This window comes from Ictidomys tridecemlineatus, chromosome 7 (genome assembly GCF_052094955.1).
Source record: "Ictidomys tridecemlineatus isolate mIctTri1 chromosome 7, mIctTri1.hap1, whole genome shotgun sequence".
In the NCBI taxonomy this organism is placed as follows: Eukaryota; Metazoa; Chordata; class Mammalia; order Rodentia; family Sciuridae; genus Ictidomys; species Ictidomys tridecemlineatus.
The window spans coordinates 60293747-60317501 of record NC_135483.1 but is presented as its reverse complement, the minus strand read 5'-3'; the positions used below and the strand labels follow the sequence as shown (position 1 = coordinate 60317501).

Here is a 23755-nt window from a genome sequence, read left to right as displayed (position 1 = left end):
AGAATAAGAATCATTAGCAGGACAAGAAGCTGCCCCCCCCCAAAGAAGAGCACCATACAGATTAAATTTCCAAAAAATCACTTCTGAATTCTGTAAGGTCTTTTCACCATTGATAACCTTGCGTATCTAAATATGGGTCCGGCAGAAATATGCTCCCAGACAAGGATTCAAGGCCAAGCGATTGGTTGGGGAGGTTCAGGGAGCACCAGGCAGGGAATGTGGTGGCCATAAGTGCTTGAGAAGTGAGCAGCCTTGAAGGATATCAAAAACACCTCAAAATCGCCTCATCCAAGAGCTGGGTGTTTACTGCCATGTGTTTAAGACTTTCTTGTCTAAAGTGCATCCTCCAAAAGAGTTTCCACTCCATTGACGCTTCTGGTATCTGACATCAAATACCTTTTTTTTCCACAATCCATTCATATATTTCACATTCGAGTCATCTACTCCTAAACTACAAAGCATACCATTTTATCTTACCTATGCCTTTATGTCTCCCTTGAGTTCTATTTTATATTCTCAATAAATTAAGGTTCTAGAGACATTTTAAATTCTTTAACATCAACTTTGTATCAATTAAGTTGTTTAAATTAAAAAAAAATGCCTGTGAGAGTAGCCATAATGGTCCATGATACATCCATGAAAAATCATGAGCTGGTCTACGCGGAAAGAGCTCAGACCCTACTAGCATCCAGAGAATGCTTTATGTGATTAGAGTATAAGAGGTAATTTTGGCAGTTCCAAAAGTACTGTCACAGAATGGGGAGAGAGAGGGCCAAATTAAAAATTAACCAGCAAGAAGCTTTTTCAATGAAATGTCACTTGACTTATTTTCAGCAAATAAACAGTCTTTAAAAATGGTCCAATCTAACCATCTTTCCTCTTGGCCTGCATGGACAGGTCTATAATAAATTAGTAGCTTTGTTCTATGCCTGAAAGTTTCCTCTTCAGCCTTACTGAATACATAGTAAAAAGGAAATGATAGAAGCCTAGGTAAATTTTATCAATCTTACTAACATACACACTTGTTAAATATTATGCTTTATAATTTATACAAAAAAATTAATTCAGAGAATTCAGAAAATAGGCCAAAATGAATGGAAGGGTAACATCATAAGTTTCTTGGATTAAAGGGACTCACTGCCCTTCAACAGATACACTAAATACTGAGCAAAGATTGCCTGGTTAGTATCAATTTGAATTAGTTAGGTTTTAGATTGGCTAATTTAACTTTTATTAACTCATTATTTTTAAAAGAAATAAAAATGAAAGTAAAAACAAAAACAAAAAAAAACCCAGATCAGTGATTTTTTCCATCACTGAAAATTTCTGGATGGTTTTTCACTGGGTTTGGAGGCCCAGCTATCCTTCTCCAAGGATTATTATATATGGACATTTGACAGAGCCATTTTGAAATGAGAATACTTTTTAGTGCTGGTTCTTATCCTTAGGTAAGAATCAGGCCACATTACCAAACTACCATACCCCTGAAACAGACCATCTATTTCACAGTGCATTCAGTATTTTAAAAATCAGACATCTCTACTTACGGTAGATGGTACATTTAAACATCTGTATCTTTATGAACTAAATCAGTGCTTCCCAAGCTATCTGAGAGAAAGGATCTTTCCATTATCACTATTTCCAATCTGTCATCTACAGATACTTTTGCAATATGCATTCATGATAAATTATTATAAAATTGATCTTTTAAAAATGCAACACATAAGCCCAACTGTTTTAAGTATTATTAGATGCAACAGACGTAAAATTATCTTGCCAAATTTCTAAAAACATTTTGCAGCTCTTTCTCTTCATTTCAATACTTAACTGGCCATAAGCCAGAAACAGATACTGTGGGCAGTACTGGGACCACACTTTGAGGAGCACTGATCTGAAATACCATGCATGTATTTATTCAAAAGATATACTTTACCTCTGACATTCTTTCCAAATCCCATTGAAGACACTTTTTTGTCCACTTGTTCACTATTGTTTGATTTCTCCTTCATAACATCATCATCGCTAGCGACATCAACAGAATATTTTTTCTTTTTCTTTTTCTTGTGCCGAGGTGGAAGCTTTTTTGGAAAAGTAAACATTGGGAATATCACAAGAAACATTGCAATGGCACAAAGGAGGAATCCACTCCACCTAAAAAATCGGGAAATGTGAATAGCATTTATGGGTTTTGCTTTATGAGAATAAGTTACCAAAGTAGAAGTTTGTGGTGATAAAAATTCTCCAGAAATTTTTCATTTACCTTCATCAGTTGTAAAGCAATAAAAAAAATGGACAAACTGAAGAAATAAAGGGATTTTCCCTTTCTGTGGTATATGGGAACTCCACTCAATAATTACAATAGTATGATATAAATAAATACTATAATCAACAGCCTGGTTGGAATTTCACTCAATTTAAGTATTTTTGTGGAGCTATGTATTAGTCCTGCCAACATTGTTAGTCCTGATATAATGTGTATTTTAAATAAAACACTAAATCATAAATTTAATAGAAAAATTATAGAGACTCTATTGCATATTTTGTAGACCTTAGCAGAAAAGCATTAATAACTTGTTCTAAATGTATTTTTTGCTTGTTTGGTACTAGGAAGCGACCCCAGGGCCTTGTGCATGCTAAGTACTCGCTCTAACACTGAGCTACCCACCCTCCCGCAGCCCAAGACACAAGGGTATTTTAAATTGCTGATGGTATTCAAATATTTTCTGCAGTACTTAAGAATGTATAAAACCCCATTTAGCTGTTCCACATAATATTTAGCCAAGCATGAGGGCTACCAATTCATGTAAACTTGATTCTTTTCTTGAAGAACTTACAACTTAGGTATAAGCAAGCCAAAATAATAAGAATCTCCAAGATATGCAAGAATGCATACAATTAAGTGTTCATCATAAGGTTTAAATTATGAATCCTATAAAAGTGCACAGAGGGAAAATAAATGTGTGATGGAAAATTTCCCGGGAGATGTAGAACTTGAGCTACATAGAATTCCATCTAGAAATTCATCTGAAGTTGCCACATTGCAGAGAGCTCATGGAATTCCATGTATAAAACCCAAATTCTAGTCCTGTATTAGAACCAAGTGTTACCACCTGGGGTTTCTTACCTGCACAATTCCCCAAGGGACAATTTCTCAGTCCCCTTCAGTCTTTCCTTAGCAAGCAAAAGTCCCTGGTCCTACCTAACAGGGTTGCCACCTCTAACCAGAATTCCTCCACTCTAAACTCTGCTCATAAAGCTTCCAAGTTTATAAATTCTCAGACCTTGTCCTCTGTTTTAACCTGTACCCATCAAAATGCAAGCAGGATTCTAAGCACTAATGATGTGTTCAACCCAGTAAAAATACAGATTAATTGCAAGGTGAAACTCGTCTTTTAAAGAAGTTTCTATTAAAGAGCTATTATCAGTTGGCAAAGGTCATTAGTTGGGAGAATGCTAGAATCTGTTGTTAATCCAGTGTATTAGTTTCAAATAAAAAAGTATATCAAGCCAGGTGCAGTGATGAAGGCCTGTAATCCCAGTGACTCAGGAGACTAAGGCAGAAGGATCACAAATTCAAAGCCAGCCTCAGCAACGGTGAAGCGTTGAGCAAGTGAGACCCTGTGAGACCCTATCTCTAAATAAAATACAAAACAGGGCTAGGGATGTGGTTCAGAGGTTGAGTGCCCCTGAGTTCAACCCTCAGTACCCTCCCCCCACACCACCAAAAAAATCAAATAAAAACTTTAAGATAATCAGAAAAAGATTTAATTTTGAGAAGATGGCTCAGAACAGACTTCTAGCAATCTCAATTACTCAAAATATTATCACCAACCTAGTGCCTGAAACAGATTAGTTACTCAAAAAATTGTTAAATAAATATATTGAGAGAGGTTTTTAAAAAGAAGAAGGTCATTTGTCTTAAGAGAACACAGCTATGACAACATCTGGCCTCTGAACACTTGGCCACTTAGAGGCCCTTACCAACCAGCACCTCACCTTTTACATGTACCCTTCTGGAATCTGTCTCCACAAACTCCACATTGAAGTTCCCTAAACCCCTTTGATCACTAGGCCTCTCAAGCTCTCTACCCAAGATGGCAGGCAGAGGAGCAGAGGCCACAGTTTATGAGCTTTGGTTTCAGACAGACCTGGATTTCCATTTTTATCAATTACTAACTATGAAATCTTGAGGAAATTTCTTTGCTTTTCTCAGGGCCTTATGCATGATAAGCTCTAGGGTAATAAGTGGTTTTGAGAGTCATAAAATTTTAATAAGAGGTATATTTAAATAAGGTATATGATGGAACTAACAAAATATCTGCTTCCAGAGCTAGGGTTGTGGCTCAGTGATAGTGCATTTGCCTAGAATGTGTGAGGCACTAGGTTCGATTCTCAGCACCACATATAAATAAATGAATAAAATAAAAGTCCATCAACAACTATATATATATATATATATATATTTTTTTTTTTTAATGCCTCCTTCCAAACCAGCAACCAATTCATGGTGGCTGGTTTTGTTTGGTTTTGTATTCATGTGGATCAGTCTTACTGCCCACTCCCTCCCAGTCATTGATCTAAAATTACATGCAAACAGTGAAGCTTCACTCTGAATAGCCCAAACGGAGAGCATATAACAGAAGAAGGGGCAGAATCATAGCAAACAAATAAAAATGACATAAAAGTCTGAGGTCATACTGAAGCAGAGCAAACCAACCCACATCCTTCAACAGTCTCCAGAAACATCAGTATGACACATGATATAATGATGGACACTAAGGACATCACTAAAGAGGACACTGAGAAAAGCTGAGTAGGACAAGATAGTGTGTGTCATATATATGGGAAAGTCACATCAATAATAGCTGATACTGAAAGGCCAGGGTGTCTAAATCCCTTTCATAAAGCATTACACAGACCATTCACTAACGGGAGTCACCAGTGTATTAGCTGAGAACTCTGCCCTAGAACCAGTTTCTTATCTCAACACTCTCTAATTCTGAAGTTAGAACAAATAATTCAAATCTGTGAGCATCCATTTCATCACCTGCAAAATAGGCATAATATTGGTGACTACATATATTTGCTAAGCACTTGGTATAATGCTTGATGCACAGTAAGTACCCAATAAATATCAGCATTATCCCTTCATTCATTCCTTCCCTCACTCTTTCTTTTAAATATTTTATTATTAGTTGTTGGTGGACCTTTATTTATTTTTATATATTTATTAAATACCTATTGTTGCTGCTAAGCATTGTGCCAAACAACTATGACTTTATTCAAAATAGAAGTCTGTTTCAAACAGGATTACACAACTTAAAAAAATTCAAATTCATTTTCAAGTAGATCTTTATTATATAGTTCTAAGTTGATAATCTTAACATTTTCTAAATATTTATTTTTTAGTTATATGTGGACACAATATCTTTATTTATGCAGCGTTAAGGATTCAACCCAGTGCCTCACACCTGCTAGACGAGAGCTCTACCTCTGGGCCACAACCCCAGCAATCTTTATCATTTATATAACTAATACTGAGTTATTGAAATGATATAATTGCTTGAAAATTGATTTAAGGACTGAATATCTAGCACATATGGGGTGCCCAGGGCAGGAACCATTAAGAGCCCTCCGTATACAAACTCATTTGTTCCTCACAGCCCTATGAAGTAGGTACTGTAACTATCTCCTTTTATGAATTAAAAAAAAAATTGAGGCACAAAGAATTAATTTCCTCAAGATGACACAGCTTCGCCTCATTCAAAGTTGAAGTTCTCCTCCTGAATCCTGGACATATTTGGCAGGACAGTTAAGGTCCCTCAAGCGCACACAAGATTTCAATCCAGGCGAGTACGCCTTTCAGATCTTCAAATCACTCCAATCTGCTCCCTCTGGACTAAACGTCTCCTAGAAAACTTTCAATTGACAGCATAAAGCACTAGTATGACTGAAGCCCCTGCTCCCTCCTTCTGCCCCTGAGTTGGTGGTCCTCGTCTTTCCCTCTCACTGTTTCCTTACCACCAAGCCCTTCTCAGGACATCTAAATAGAACACAGATTATACATTGGATATTCATATGTATATTTTAACAATCTAGTTTTATAAAAATTAAAAAAAAAATCCCTACTCTGATTTATTTCACAACTGCAAAGAAAACAGCCGAAATCAAAATTTTCACTTTCAGTCAAAAACTTAAAAGCCCTGTGTGATGTTCCTTTCAATGACAGGGGAACTCCTCTCTAGGATTTGAAAAATTCTAGCAGGCCAAGTTTGTCTGTATCTTAGCACTTGCAGTTCCACTGAGGATTACTAATGAAATTAGAAGCAGCATAGAAATTAATGTTTGTTAACTTCTTTGAAAATAGTGGTAAACATTATTGCCACCAATCTCAGAGTTATGAGCTATTATTCTATGAAACAGAGAGAACAAAGTATACAACTCTCTAGAAAGTGATTTCTTGACACTGATAATTTCTAATAATGCAGTATTCTCTTTGCCATAAAATAAAAATTTCTTATCAATGTGTACCTATTGCTAACCTATGTGAAATGAATTCAGGACACCAATATTTTCAGTCAGTGCTTTTGTATTTACAAAGAAATAACTGATTATGTCCAAATGAAGGACTGTGAAGAACTCAAACATAACCCTGGTCATTTAGATAAATCACAGAACATTCAAAGTTGAAGCTCTCCCCCTGAGCAGAACAGAAGAAGGTCCACCTGGTGAGAAAGCAGCTAAATCTCCAGGATATATAAGGAAACCAAATACCACCAAAGAGAAAAGATCTGATGGGCACAGAAACAAGATTGAAATTCTGGGGAGTGGGGAAGGGTTATAAAACAAAAATACAAATACAATGAGGAAGCATAGAAGAAGTCATTTTTCAGAGGCACAGAGAAGATAATGAAAGATACGATTAAACAGTAAAGTCCCTTCACAGCTACAGCAGCCCTTCAAGTACACTCTGCTCTAAAGGAAACAGCCCAATCCTGGAGAATGCAGGAGAATGACACTGAAGTGTCTGTATGAGTTTCCTGTTGCTGCTATAACAAGTTACCACACCCTTAGTGGATCGAAAAACCCAGGTGGATTATCTCATGGTTCTGGAGGTCAGAAGTCTATGGGGGGGGGGATTGGTAGGATTTTATTCCTTCTAAAGGTTCTAGCTAGAGAAGAACCTATTTACTTACCCTTCTAGATTCTGGAGTCCACATGTTTCTCTGGCTCACAAAAACTTTCTCCATCCAAAGCACATCACTTCAACCTCTACTTCAGTCATCCTCTCTCCTTCTCTGACTCTGCTCCTGCTACCTCCCTCTTTCCTTTGATTAATAATGGGCCCACCCAGAACACTGAAGATAATCTCCCAATTTTAAGATCCTGAACTTGATCACCTCCGCAAGGTACCTTCTGCCACATAATGTAACATATTCACTGTTCTGGGGATTAGGAAATGGCTCTCTTTGAGGAGTTATCATTCTGTCTACCATCTATTCTCAGGTGGCTTAGGCTATATTTTTCATCTCTTCGATGGGGAAATTTTAAATACGAGAGTTTTACAACTAAATCATTAGTAAAAAGTGAAATACAAAATTTAGAAAACAATCTTACCAGTTTCCAATGAAACGAGGGTCATTCTGGTCAAGGTGAACAGGATTTCTGGGATCAACATAAAAACCAATAAGAAGTCCACCTAATAAATATCCCACTGCAGGGCCAAGTGCTCCCATGACATACATGATGGCTGAGAAGACAGAAAGGGAAATATGAAATATAGCAACATTCCATTGAAGTGCTAAAAGTTCTCTGATGTCCAAAACATACTGCAGATACATCACAGTTAAATCCAGTGAACAACTTCCAAAATGTCTACATTGACATTAGAGTTTCAAACTGTGTAGCTTTATCTCACTATTACCTGTGGTCCTCAGAGAGTCAGAATCACCTGGAATGCTTTCAGGCTGCTTGTGCTTTGCTTGTTTAATATAAACGTTCTGGTCTCACCTCCAAACCACTAAATTCGAATTTAGAGACCCAGGCTAGTTAAGGAGGCAAATGAGGCAGTCACTGAATAACCAAGAGAAAGTTTAAAAAAAAAAAAAGTTTCAAGATAAAAGGGAAAAAAAGTAGTGTCACTTGTCTTAACAGGATGAAGAAGGAACTTAGAAAGCTAGGTTGAATTGGGGAAGCTGTTCAAGTACCTTCCAATTGATAATGTTTTTGAGCCACCATTGTAAAATCAAAAAAGACCTTGAAATGCATTTGGTTTATTGTTAATTGAGGAATCTTACATAAGAATGAGTCCTTCTACATGGCCTGGGTCAGGAGGTCTGAATGGAAAGCACTGACCACAGATGGACCAGAAAATAATATTTTTAAACACATGTCCAAGGAGTCTGGTGGATACATGTTTTACTGCCAGTGGATCAGAAATTTGGTATTTTATCAACAACAAAAAAAAGTATATGCGTGTGTGTGTGTGTGTGTGTGTGTGTGTGTGTGTGATCAAAATGAGCATATAGCGGGCTGGGGATGTGGCTCAAGCGGTAGCGCGCTTGCCTGGCATGCGTGACGCCTGGGTTCGATCCTCAGCACCACATACAAACAAAGATATTGTGCCCGCCGAAAAACTAAAAAATAAATATTAAAAAAAAATTCTCTCTCTCTCTCTCTCTCACTCTCTCTTTAAAAAAAAATGAGCATATAGCAAACAACAGCAGGTCATTAATTAGAATTAGTTTATATTTTATATGCCTATTTTCACTTGTGTAATTTAATATTCTAAAATGCCAATCTTGAGGCTGGCAATATAGCTCAGTTGGTAGAGTGCTTGCCTCGCATGTACCAAGTCCCTGGTTCAATCCCCAGCATCACAGGGGGAAAAAAAAAATATATATATATATATATATATATATATATATATATATATATATATATGGCAATTTTTAAAAATTAAGTGACACTTAAAAATTTTTTAAAAGAGAATACCAATTTTATAAGTTTGAGATAATACAGGGAATTCCTTGAGAGTCATAGAAAAATATAGCCACACTACACGCTCATTTTTTTCACTCTGCTCAGCCACAGTTATTTAGGGGAATATCCATAAACAGTTTTAAGGCTGTGTGCAAGGTATAATAACAAACTCAGGTGTTAAGTGTTTCTCATTTCCATTGCCATCATGTGCTTTTAACTGCTGAACAAATAAAAAAGTTTTGCCGTATCCTTTAAATAGCTATATATTTACCAGAAGGCAAATTGGGATAATCAGAATGGTTTTACCCCACTTTATCATCCACCTCTAAATCAACTTTAAATAATCTTGTACCTCCTGTTACTTATAACTACAGACAAGACAGTAATTTAACACCTGCTCTCACTTTTCACACCATTACAAAAGAGAAAGCACAATGTTTATTTTACAGAATCATCTGCTGGTAACTGTAAGACATTAGGTTCTCAGACTCCCCCATCTGTATTGGAAATGGAGAAGGGAGGCACACCCACAAGTATCTGGTGCTCTTTTGGAAGCATGTTTTTAATAAATGAAATTAGAATTTTGTTAATTTTATTAATCTCTTCGTTCATAACCTAAACTGTAACTCAAGAATAGAAAGTACTTTTTCAGGTGCAGGTATTCCCATATGCATAGGAAGATCAAATTTATGTTTACACCTCCAGGCCTGCCAGCACCATTTACAACTTAAAACTGTAATGAGGCCAAAATGTGACATGAATCATCCTCCCAAAATAATTCTTGTGGCATGAAAGAGGCTGTCTTACAAACACACACAGGGAAAAGGGTACTTCCACAATACTGTTTATGCCTATGGCATTTGAGTGCAAATCTTGGAGTGATAAGCAAGACTGTGTAAGCATGTGTACTAGCAAGCCCCTGCAATCATCCAGTGAGAAGAAAATTTATTCAATAACACTCACCAAAACACCTTAAGCTTTTTCAAAGTTAACAATGTAATCAGAAATTTAATTTTATTATATAACAAGCACTTGAAGATCAACAAAATTGCACAAACACACATCCATGCCTTCTTTTAAAAATATTTTTTTAGTTGTTGATGGACCTTCATTTTATTTATTTATATGTGGTGCTGAGAATCGAACCCAGGGCCTGACACATGCTAAGCAAGTGTTCTACCACTGAGCTACAACCCCAGCCCCAGGCACATTCTTTTAACCCAGCTCCAATTAGTAAGCAAATCATTTTCTGGTAAGAAATTAAGCCTTTCTGGCCACTGAGTTAACATTTACTGAAGGATTAACAAATGGCACTCAGAGAAAGCTTTAGGAGACAACGTTGAGGCAAATTCATTTCACACACCCTCCCTGTCAAAATCTTCCCCTCACTGCCCACAAACTAAAGAGAAGGGTCTAAACTGCTCTACCTGGAGTTCAGGGGTATAACAAACAGACCAGCCTCTTTCCAGGGTTCCCATCTTAAAATCAGAAGCCTGTATTCAGGGTAAGACCTCAACACACCCTTCCCTGGGCCTTGCTACCTGCCTGCATCCTGACCATCAAGGCCCGAGCCCAGCCATGCTGTCCTCCCCTGAATGTTTCTCTCTTCTCTGAATCCCTGTAGGCTATATACTATTATTCCTGGGGCTTACAGACTTCATCACGGATCCCTAGTGGAATGAATCCAAAATAATTTTCCTATATACACATAAATATACCATAGTGAATCCCACCATCATGCACATCCATAAGAATAGGGTCCTAATTAGAATAAGATGCATTCCATGCTTGTATAATTATATCAAAATGAATTCCACTGTCATATATAACTAAAAAGAACCAATAAAATAGAATAAGTAAAAGGTTTTAAGCACTTATCCCCAATGGATTTATTTTCTGTACAAATAAGGTGTGTACTATTAGTGTCCCTCACACAGTTCACATCTAATCATCAGAAAATCCTGTTGGTTCTACCACCCAATCATATCCAGTATCCAACTCCTCTTCACCTCTATTTCTAACACTCTGGTCCAAGCCACCATCATTGCTCATTTGGGAAATTGCTCTAGGCTTTCCAACTGGTATCCCTGTTTCTGCCCTTACTTCTGCATGGTGTATTCTCAACACAGCAGCCTTAATAATCCTCCAGAAACATGAGCTGGATGTTGGTTCTTCCTTGTTTACACCCTCTGATGGCTTCCCATCTCATTCACAGTAAAAACCAAAGTCCTTGCATGGTTACCAGGACCTACCCACACATTTATTTGCATGGCCTCCCCATTATCTCACAGATTATCAACTGTCATTCTCCTTGTTTCTTGGGCTCCTGTCTTACTGACCTTCTTGCTCATTCATCTTCAATTTTCCAGGAATATCCTCACCTGAGGGCCTTACCTCTTGCTATGTGGGTGTGCACACACACATGAATGTGTGTGTAATGGATGCTCCTCCTCCACAGCCACATGGTTCATTTCCTTACTTCCTCCAGCTAGTTACACAATCATTTCCTTTGCTGAGGTCTTATTTGGCTACCCTAACCATAAACTGAAAACTCTTTCCCCAATTCTTCCCATCCCTTTCCCTGCTTCAATTTTCTTCCTAGCATACATTACCACCTAACACACTATGTATTTCCTTTTTCATCTTGTTTATCATCTGTGCTCCCCATCTGGAATATAAGCTCCTCAAGAGCAAGGATTCTTGCCAGTGTTCACTGCTGTGTCTCTAGTTCCCAGATGGTGTAGGAGGCACACAACACAGAATGACTCAGTACTCAGTACTTATTTCTCCCATTGAGTTTATGCTATGAGTGACTATCTCCTCCAAAAGTGTATGTGGAAGCTTAGTCCCCACTGTGGCAGTATTGAGACATTAGGTATTTGGAAGCATTTGCAAGGTTGGGTCATGAGGGCTCTGTCCTCAGAAGTGGATTAACTCGTATATGGGAGTTTTAAAAGTAAGTGTTCTCTCCCCACCACCTCTCTCCTGCCCTGCCTCTCTGTATGATACTCTTCACTCTTCACCATGTTATAATGCAACAAGAGTGTTCTCACCAATTCCTAAAATAAAATTAGGAATAGAACCACCACATGACCCAGCTATCCCATTGCTTGGTATTTATCCAAAAGAACTAAAATGAGCATACTTTAACAATACAATATTTATAGCAGCACAATTCACAATAGCCAAATTATGGAATCAGCCCAGATGTCCATCTAAATGAATGCATCAAGAAAAAGTGGTACATAAACACAATGGAGTTTTACTCAACCATGAAGAAAAATGAAATAATGGCATTTGCCAGTAAATGGATGGAAATGGAGAACATCATGCTAAGTGAAGTAAGCTAGACTCAGAAAATTAAGAATCGAATGTTTTCTCTTATATGTGGAAGCTAGGGCAAAGTAAGGGAAAGAAGGTGGCTGGGGTGGAGAGGATTGGATATCATAAATACATAGGGAAGATTGGTGGAGTAGAAGGCTGAGAACGAGAGGGATGTAGAACAGATGGGAAAGAGAAGGAAATATGGAAAGAATTTAACAAAATCAAGCTACATGCATATATAAATGTACCAAAGGAAATTTCACTTTTATTCATATGTAGAACCTACCAATTAAAAAATAAATAAAGGAATGAAAGAAAGATCAGTGGAAAAAAGGAAGGAGAATAGGAGGAGGAAAGAAGGAAGGAAAAGGGAGAAATTGGGATTGAAGTCAAATTTCTTGCTGTTATGATTTTGTCAAAATGAGCCCAACTGCTATGTATAATTATGCAATAATAATAATAATAATAATAATAATAATAATAGAATGCACTCACCAGATGCCAACTACACACCATGCTCTTGGATTTTCCAGCCTCCAGAACCATGAGCTAAATCATCCTCTATTCTTTATTAACTACCTGGTCTCCAATATTTTGTTACAGCATCAGAAAATAGACTGAGACAATCAGTGAACATTCTACTATCACAGATGTCAGTGATGAAATTCTTCCTCGGTGTACATCATTTCTTGAGATCTCGGCTAATAACAGTAGACATCAATTCCTAGTTCACATAGTGAACTTGACATTCCATGTTTTTTGACTATGTCTCATAAGATGATTATACATACTATCCTTGGTTTTCTCTCATGACATAGAGCTTGTACTGAAAGTTTGGAGTATTCAATGAACTAGTAATATAAATATAAATTGAAGTTCTAATCTTTTCTTCCTGTACCCATATGGATTATCTCATATGACCCCATCAGTATACACACTCCCCTTTGAGAGGACACTGAATTGTTCCATTTATTTGCAATTCAATATGACCTGCTTTTTACTTCTACTTAGCTTTTCAAATGTTTGTGTCCTATGTTTTCAAGTAACTCTTATTCTTCAACAACAAAAACCATATCCTATATATATACCATCTAATGGTTAAAGCACACCCTCCAAAACCATGTCTTCAAATCCCAGCTCAAATTTTCAGTCTTTAGCAAGTTGCTTAACATCTCTGAGCCTTGGTTTTCCTCATCTGTGAAGCTGAGATGAAAAAGTACTTGCTCACAGAATAATCACAAGCACTGAATGAGCTAACACTTAAGAGCATATGGAATATCTGGCATTTCGTATATTTAAGAATAAGGGCCATATAAGAATAAGCTGTTTGTTCTAACTATTTTATATTACCTAATGCAGTTTACTGCTTGGGCATGGGAGGCATTCAGTAAATGTTTATGGATTGACTACACCATCAAAAAAAAATAACTGTGCCCCCTATTTTCTATCTGATGCCTCTGGTTCCTCCTTTGTCTGGATCTGCTTCCTCCCAACCCTGGCAAGACCTATAAGTTCCACTTCAAAGGAATGCCCCATCACTTGCCATTCATCACAGACTTAGATAACCATATTTGTCTGCTTAGGCTGCCACAACAAAACACACTGCCTAGGTGGCCTAAACAACATTTTGTTTCTTGCTGTTCTAGAGGGTAAAAGTCCAAGATCAAGGCATAATCAGAGTTCATTTCTCATGAGGCCTCTCTTTCTGGCTTGTCAATGGCCGCCATCTTGTTGGGCCCTCACATGACCTCTTCTCTGTGTTCCCAGGGAGAGAAAGTGAGCTCTGCGTCTCCTCTTCTTATAAGGACTCCAATCCTATCAGATTAGAGCCCCATCTTTGTGACTTTAGTTCATTTTAATGACTTCCTTAAAGGTCCTATCTCCATCTATAGTTAACATTGGGTGTTCAGGCTTCAACAAATGAGTTCTAGGGGGGACACATCAATCCATAACAGATATCAAATGAATTGAGGTCATCCCATTCTTCACTCTTTTCTCTTGCCATCACTTGACTGCTCATCCAACTTTCCCCTCCCCATGTTGACACTGCCCCTCCGCCATCCCTGGCCTCCCTTAACCTTGGGCATTATTTCTTTCCCGACTTTTCTTCCATCTCATTTGCCCAGTCAATAAGTCAATGGCTTCTAGTAGTCTCACTTCAGGCTTGACCCTGTCCCGAGTCTCTACTTTCTGAGTGCTGAAAACATGGTCATTCTTTTGTTAGTCAATTTTTCCTCACTGTGACCAAAATATCTGATAAAAAACAACTTAGAGAAGGGGGCTGGGGTTGGAACCCAGTAGAGAGCACTTGCCTAGCAGAGGTGAGGCACTGAGTTTGATCCCCAGCACCATCATAAAGATAAATAAATAAAAGTATTGTGTCTATCTACCACTAAGAAATATTTTTTTTTCCAAAAACAACTGAGAGGAGAAAAATTTTTATTTCTGGCTCACTATTTCAGTTCATGATCAGCCAATTGGATTGCTGTGGGCCCAAGACGAGATAGAACAACATGGCAGAAGGGTGTGACAGAGGAGCACAGCTCCATTTATGTTGGGGTTAGAAAGCAGGGCAGGAGGTGGGGGAGCAATCGCAGAGAAGATGAATGTTTCCAGGTCATGTTGCCAGTGACCTGCCTCCTCCGGCCACACTCTATTGCCTATAATTACCACCCAGTTAGTCCATTCAAACTAGGATGGACTGAGTAGGTCACAGCTCTCATCATCCAATAATTTCACCTATAAATATTTTTGCATTTACACAACAGCTTTTGAGGGATGCCTCAGATCCAAACCATAACAATTCCCTATTATTTCTTTCCAGAAATAAAAATTTTTTGTATTGCTTGGCCTATAGCTAGCTCAGTGACCCAAAATATGCTATCCATCCTTCAAACCCCAGGTTTTTAATAAGGCCTCCCCTGACCTATGAAGATCACTGAAATATTTGTCTTCAGAACTCACACCAATTATTATCTGCATTTTTTTTGGGGGGGGGGCGTACCAGGTACTGAACCCAGGGGCACTTAACCACTCAACCACATCCCCAGGATTCTTCATTTCTTCATTTTTTATACTGAGAGAGGATCTCACTAAGTTGCTGAAGGCCTTGCTAAGTTGCTGGAGCTGGCTTCAAACTTAAAATCCTCCTACCTCAGCCTCCCAAATCACTGGGATTACAGACATGTGCCACCACACCAGCCTCTATTTTTTGGCGGTGCTGGGGAACCAGGCTGTATTTTGCTACATACCCTGTGTTAATTATTTTCTCTTCCCAACTAGGCTAGAAACATCTTAAGGGCAAGCAACATGAACTGTACTTTTCTGAATCTCCCCAAAACCTAAAATGCAGAAATACAGACACAGGCAGCACTGAAGTCAGTGTAGTGCAGGGAATATGAGCAAAGGCCCAAGAGTCAAACTGCCTTATCAGATCCCCAATCCCCATATCTGGGCAATGGCAACAGGGAATTATTACGGTTTGGATCTGAGGCATCCCTCAAAAGCTGTTGTGTAAATGCAGAAATAGTCAGAGGTGAAATGATTGGATTATGAGACCTGAGACCGAATCAGTACCTCCTAGTTTGAATAGACTAACTGGGTGGTAACTATATAGGCAACTATACTTAACCTCTTGGAGCCCACACAGAATTATGTGCATACAGTTCTTAGCACATAGTAAATACTGAAGAAATATTAATTCGTATTTCATATACTCAGTGATTACCTATTTATTTTCTAATAATGTTATTGTATATTAATTTTGTAAAGACTGCATATATTATTTTACAGAATACATACTGAGCACCTTTAGATTATCTTTTGATAAAGATAAATTTAGAAATTATCCTTCCTGAAAAAAAATTAAAAACAAATTATCCTTCCTGGAGTCAATATTTTTGAGCTAGGAGTTAGTTATTATGCTAGACAGATGGGAGTGGGAAAAGAGAACAGGAAGCCCTTCCTTTCCTCACAGAAGGGTCAGTATGATGTCTCATTCTGAAGTTAAGCATGTACTGATACCTGTTATTTTCCTTTTAAAATATACTTCAGGATTTTTTCTAAACCCTACAAAATATAACCCGAATTATATTATAAACAGATTCCCAAGAACACAAAAATAGATCTCCTAGAAATCACCCACAGTCTCTACCACTCATATAATAACAGTAATCATAGTACAGGTTGAGCATCCTTAATTCAAAAATCTAAAGTCCAAAAAGCTCAAAATACAAAAAAAAAAAAAAATACTTCCAGTCCAAAGTATTTCAGATAAAAGACATTTGACTTGCAATAAATATCGTGCACTACTCCTATATCATATGAACTTTTCCATTAATTGGAATTATACAGCAACAAATAATCTATAATAATTTTCATATAAATATCTCACACTTTCCTAAGACAGTAAGTATTTGTTCATAACATTTGTTATGGCTATAGGTGTGTTCGCATGTGGCTATGTCATGCTCATTTAATAATCCCACTTGGAAAAAAAAATAATTCCCTTTGGAAGCTGGGAATTTTGCTACCATAAATGCATGTTTGAGATTATGCCTCTGAAGTTGGTATGAACCCACTTAAAGGTTTTGTCATGCTTACACTGCGTAGACCCAGGCTCCAGTATAAGGATGGAGGCCCCAGCTCCAAACCCATATGAAACTCTGCCATATACTTTGTGGAGATAAGTCATTGGTGGTAAAAGGACTGAAAAGGCCACCTTCAACGGGAGAGCCAGCTCTCCTCTGGCCTTCACCTTGGACGCCATGGCTCGTTCAGCAGAGAGACAGCTCTTGGGGAATCTCACCCACAAACAACTCTTCTCCTTGCCTGCTTCTTACCCATGTCCCTTGCGCTTCTCAGTTTCCAAGCTCTTTTACCTTCAGAACTTCCATTTTCATCTCTTTTTAAATTACTTTTCACCCTATTCTATAATCACTGCTGCTTTTTCACATTAAAGTGCATTAACTACTATTTTTGATCCCATTTACCATCTCATTTTTAATTTGCTCCTTTACATGCAAACTTTGGTGTAACCTATCCTTTTACAATATAAACTATCTTTTTAAAAACATTTTTTCATAAAAGGTTGAATTTTCAAAATTCATATTTAAGGTTTTTTTTAATTTATTTTAAATGGTTTCTCCTCTATTTCTCATTTCTCAACTAAGCTTGCAAATTTTTTTGGCCTATTTATATTAACTTAAATTTTTTATTTGTATAAATTCTCTTGACTTTAAAACTTCAAACTTTTGTTATACTCCTTAATTTTACTCTTTTTTTTTTTAACAAAGACTAACCACTTTTTTTAATATTTATTTTTTAGGTGTAGATGGACACAACACAATGCCTTTATTTTTATGTGGTGCTGAGGATCGAACCTGGGTCCTGCCCGTGCTAGGCAAGCGCTCTACCGCTGAGCCACAACCCCAGCCCCAATTTTACCTTATTTTTTAGTATTAAAAATTATCTTTGGAGCCAAGTGTTGTGGCACAACTTGGAGGCTGAGGCAAGAGGATGGCAAGTTTGAGGCCAGCCTCAGCAATTCTGTGAGACCCTCAGCAACTGAGCAAGACCCTACTGCAAAATAAAAAAAAAATTGAAAAGGATTATACATGCAGCTCAGTGGTAAAGTGCCCCTGGGTTCAACCACCAGCACCAAAACTAATAATAAAAATAATTTTTATTTTCATGTGGTTTCTCTTTCCTTTTATTATCCTTTTTACATTATATCTCTCTTTTTTTAAAGTTTTTGTCCTTACTCTTATATTTTTCTTATTTGTGATCAATTTTGGTAACAACTGATAAGAAGCTGGTCCCAGCATCACACCAGATCTGAGCCCATCTCCCCACAGTCTCTGTAGTCACTACCCAGCTGCCTGCCAGGGCTCTGGCTGGAAGTCTGAGAAACTCAGAGCTGATACTCCCCGAGACCCAGTCTTGCTTTGTACCTGGCGTATTGGTTAACTAGAATCCACGATTACTTGCTCACACTGTGCAGAAAGGAGAACATGCGAGTTCTGAATCCACGTCCTCTGATGAATAACAACTGACAGTGAGACAAGCCAGAGAGCTCTTCATTCACTCTAGCCTGGCCCTGGGAAGAGTCCTGTGGACTGACCTTCCCAATGGCTACTCAAGACAGGAGGCATGACAGCCCCCTGAAGCACTCTGCTCTGCCTCCTCGGCTCTTGTCAAGGCCACCACATCTATTCTTGGCAGAATCCAAAGATGCTCCTCCTCTTTCCTCATCACAGAAGTCCAACTGGGCTGCCTGGAGATGAGCTTAAACAAAGTTATTCCCAGGGTCAGTTCCAGCCCTAGGGCACAGCTTTCCGTCTACTTTGGATAACTCAAACCTACCTAGAAACTCAGGCTCTTGAATCACAAGAGATAATTCCAGAACTCCTAATAGTGATTAGAGGGGTCCAATCAAAACCAGCAAAAAGTTGGGCGCAGTGGTGCACGCCTGTAATCCCAGCAACTAGGGAGGCTGAGGCAGGAGGATCACGAGTTCAAAGCCAGCCTCAGCAAAAGTGAGGCACTAAGAAACTCAGTGAGACCCTGTCTCTAAATAAAACACAAAATAGGTCTGGGAATGTGGCTCAGTGACAGAGTGCCCCGAGTTCAGTCCCCAGTAACACCCCCCCAAAAAACTAGCAAAGATTCTAATATCATGAAGGGCTGCAGACTCACCTTCTTCCCAGCCTCAGTGCTGAGTAGAGCTCAGAAGTCAGTCTTTAGTCTATATACTCAGTGACACAAAGCACTGCCACAAGGAGGGGGCATTGCAGGGGCAAATAAAACTGATCCTCCCTCCAGGGAAGGAACACATAAAACTAATCATGGTTTAAAGCTCAGTGAACATGCACAATAAACACCAACAACACACCGTGGCCCATGAGGGAGGAATAATTCATTGCAATTAGTTGGAGCTGAGGGATAGCGATGGCTTGTGGCCAATGTGACTTTTGACATGATCCTCTAGGGATGAAGGAAAGGACAGTGGAGGATGGGCAGCCCACATAGGCAAAGGCTCACAAGTATGGAAGTATGCAGGATGTGTCCAGGGAATTGCAAGTGATCTTGCACCTGGAAAGAGATCCAGGAAAGTCACAGTCCTAGCCCCTATCCGAGTTCCATCCTGGGACCCTGATGCACATGTAGCTGTGTACAGGTTCCCAGTCCCTCTTCTCTGAGGATAGTGAGGACTGCTGGCAGCACTGTGCCAGCTTATCCAACCATTCAGTTCCATTTAGAAATGTCATTTCCACTGTGCTATGGAGGGCAGGCCCCAAAATCTAGAACAGGAAGTCAGGGCCCTGCAGGTCCTTGGGGTCTCCTGAGCACTTGCTTTCCCATCTCCCTCCCTCTCTTCTGTACCACTCAATGGAATTCAGTTGAGAGTCCAAAGTACCATGTCAGAGGCCCCTCTGCAGACCTCATCCCTGCTGTCCTGAACAATCCCCTTCTCATTCATTCTCTTTGTTCATCTGTCGAATTCAATGACAGAACACTACCTTCAACTGAGGTGGACATCTTTTCTTTCTGCCTTTCAGTTTCTTTACCCCCTTCTTATTATCATAAAAGCAATTCCATTTTCCTTTAGGACCCACTCACCCCTTCATGTACATAGACTTGACAGCCTGCTCTCCGTGGGGCCCTGACCTGCGTGATTCATTGAGAGTCTGGGTGACCAACCCAGACCAATTCCATGCTCTTCTCTTTGGAAGATCTCCCAGATGCCCATGTGGTTTGGTCCCTCCCTTCTTCCAGATTTCTGCTCAAATACCACTCCTCAAAGAATCCAGGGTTTCCCCTGTGCCAACACAGTATTTACCTGATGCCCATCCTGACGAAGCTTTTTGGTTTTTTTTTGTTTTTTTGGCTATACCATTTACATTTATTATGTTAACATTCTCTTGACAATATTGTGAGGTTACTATGTTATCTCTGGATATTTTCCAGATATGGAAATTGACTGATGAAGCTTTTTTTTTTAATTCTTTCTTAGTTGTCGATAGATCTTTGTTTTATTTATTTATTTATTTTTATGTGGTGCTGAGGATCAAACCCAGTGCCTCACACATGCTAGGCAAGCACTCTACCACTGAGCCACAGCCCCAAGCCCTCTGCTGGAGTTTTCATACAGCACGTGCTACAATATATGATACCCTCGTGTTTATTTGGTTATTTTCTGTCTCCGCCACTGGAACTGTTTTCTTCATGGATGCATTATCAACGTTGAGCAATACCGACCATAAGCACTAATTAGTATTCGTTGGATGGAGATAAGATGAAGACAAGGACTTTGAATCTTAAATAAAATAACAAAAGTTAAAGCTTCACTTCATCAGCAGAGCCTTGAAGGGTCATCCATGGACTCCTGCTCCCTAGATCCCTGGGGCTTCCTGTCCTCATAAGTCATATGTACCTCTCTGGTTGATGGAGTTGCTTCCTGTGGTTTACAGCCACAGGACCCTGACTCTTACATTTTTCAGGTTCTGTATAGGCCACTGCATACCCAGTGGGGTTTCCTGGGTCCTCAGATCCTCCTTGTAACTGGCCTGGATTTGCAGCACCCTCACTTGAACTTGATCTCTAATTGATCAGCCTCTATTTCCAACTTGCTTCCCATCCCTGGCTTCTTAGTGCTCACTGGGATGGCTTCCCCATCTTCCCACTGGGCCAGATCCTATTTCCTCAGTCACCCCACATGGCAGTGACCAATCTGGAGAACTGATGCTGACAAGGGGTTTGAGTTATGAGTGTAATTAAGGTCCTGATTCAGGGTCTTGGCTTGTGCCCAGGACGGTGCCACAGGATAACATTATGTCTACATTCCTCCAGGGCTCAAATGACCACTATAGCTGGTCTGAGACAGTGATAGGAGGCTGCTCTCTTGCATAAGTTGGTGACACAGCTACCACAGATAAAGGATATGAACAGCAAACCACATCTCACTGTGGTATCACAGTAGTGGCACCAACTCTCATTCAACTTGCATCATTCCCTGAAAAATAGCCAGAGTACTTCATTGTACCAGAACATCATATTAAAAAAATAAATAAATAAATTCCTTTGCTCATCCCTTCCACTCATAAGCATGGGCAGATAAGAGGTCTTTGATCTTGGTTATTTCGAGCAGTGATATTTTTTTTTTCTTTTAAATGATTCAGTTACTTAGACAGGAGCCTGACAGACAAAGGCCAGCTGCCACAGCAGTCAAAGAATAATGTATCACTTTAATAAAACACAAGGGAGTATCTCAGGTCACAAATCAGAGGGAGAAGGGGCTTATGTAGGTTCAGATGCTTCTTCCTCACCCCCATAAGTGAGAAATTGTTGGTTGAAATTCATTATCTTTCTTTAGAAATATTTTCAAAGTAATTTGATAATTATTTAGGGTCTAGTTTGATCCCTAAAAGGGAACATACACGTGCATCACAGGCAGGCAATTGCACTCAATTAGTATCTGGGGCAGGGAAGCGGAAGCCCTTAATGTGCCATGACTTTAAAGCAGCAAATTAGCCACCTGTGAGCGATCCTCAGGAAGGATCACAAGGATGGCTGTCAGGAAGGCACAAAAACATTAGGCCAAAATTTTAAAGTTACATTTTGGAGCAAAAAAATACAAAGTTTTATGAAAAGATAAGAATGGATTCTCTGAGTCAGACATGGTGGTACATGCCTGTATTTCCCAGAGAATCCATTCTCTTGGGAGGCTGGGGAAGGAGAGTCGCAAGTTCAAGGCCAGCATCAACAACTCAGTGAGACCCTGCCTCAAAACAACAAATAAAAAGGGCAGGGGATGTAGCTCAGTGGTAAAATGCCCCCAGGCTCAATCTCTGGTCCTAAAAAAAGAAGGAGAAGGAGAAGGAGAAGGAGGAGAAGGAGGAGAAGGAGGAGAAGAAGGAGAAGAAGGAGAAGAAAAAGAAAAGAAAGAAAAAAGAAGAGAAAGTAGAAGAATTGATTTTCTGATGACACAAAGAAAATGAAGGAAAGAATGATTTATAGTAACTCAAACATTAATGAACCCATAAAAACTTTACCCTCACTAGGTATCAAGAAATAGAAGCTGCAAGCACTAAGATATGACGCTAGTCTATAACTAGTCAAGACACACATGATAGTACTCAATGCTAATACAAGCTCAGAGAATCAGTTATCCTTACCCTTTGTTAGTGCTGAGTTAGACAATCAAGCTTTTGGACAGTAATCCACATGTATATCATGATGACGTTTATTGGTACATTATGAATATGAGAAAGATAGAGACAACATGAGTAGGATTTTTAACTAAGTCTTGAGACCTAGTTGAGGCCATTAATTTGAATATTTAGGAATAATTTTTATATCTTCAGGAAATACTTGTCAAAGATAAGTGAAAATAAAGGATACAAAATTCTTTGACAACATGATTATGATTATGTCAAAAAGACAAACTTCAAGAAAAAATGCTTTAAAAACTACTAGAACTAATAAGCAAGCTTAGCAAAGTTGTAGAATAAAAGATCAATATCAAAAATCAACTGTATTTCCACATACTAGCAATGAACAAAAAATAAAACAATACCATTTATGATAGCATCAAAAATATAAAATACTTAGAGTAAATGACAAAATATGTACAACCTCTACACACTGAAATTCTAAGATATCACTGAAAAAAAATTAAATAAGGTCAAAATGAATGAAGAATGCAACTTATTTGTGTTTTAAATGTTGGAGAGGGTTAGATTGTCTGTTCTCCCAAAATTGATCTACAAATGCAATGCAATTCCAATCAAAATTCCAATAGGCTTTTTTGGTAGAAATTGACAAACTCATTCTGAAATTCATATTGAAATGTAAAGAACATAGAATGTCCAAAACAATGTTCATAAAGAAAAACAAAGTTGAGGGACTAGAAGTACCTGCTTTTAAGACTTAGAAAGATATTTTTATCAGAAGAATGTAGTATTGGCTTAAAGAGAAAAATAAATCAATGGAATGGAAAAGAAAATACAAAAACACGTACTTATGCACAATTGTCTTTTAACCAACAGGTTAAAGTGATTCTCTGGAAAAAGTCTTTTCAACAAATGATGCTGGAACCATTAGACAGCACAGGTAAAAATGAACTCAAAATGAATCATAGATCTAAATATAAGAGCTAAGATATAAAAATCCTAGGAAAAACAATTAAGGAAAATATTTTTCGAACAGACAGTTAACCAAAGAAGATAACATGGATGTCAAATAAGTACATTAAAGAAGTTCAATTATCACTGGTCAGGAAATTACAAATTAAAATCCCAATGAGATATCACTAAACTCCTAGTCAAATGGTTAAAATTAAAAAGACAGACCATATCAAATGTTATCAAGGTTGTGAAGTGTTATGGTATGAATGTAAAGTGTCCCCTAAAGGACATTGTCCCTAAAGCTCACCTATGAGACAAGGCAA

The 23755-nt window shown here is 38.4% G+C and overlaps 1 protein-coding gene across 3 annotated transcripts in view; it reads right to left on the bottom strand.

The window, feature by feature from the left end:
• Nucleotides 1–23755, bottom strand: part of Slco5a1 (solute carrier organic anion transporter family member 5A1) — a 134382-nt gene that overhangs the window by 67702 nt on the left and 42925 nt on the right. For all 3 annotated transcript variants that reach the window (XR_005737841.2, XM_040293968.2, XM_040293969.2), the window contains exons 3-4: nt 7618–7750; nt 1934–2151 (exon numbers count right to left, since the gene is read on the bottom strand). Coding sequence is in view for 2 of the 3 variants with exons in the window: in XM_040293968.2 (XP_040149902.2) it covers nt 1934–2151; nt 7618–7750 (351 nt within the window). In the remaining variant the exon portion in view is untranslated. The remainder of the gene's footprint in view (nt 1–1933; nt 2152–7617; nt 7751–23755) is intronic.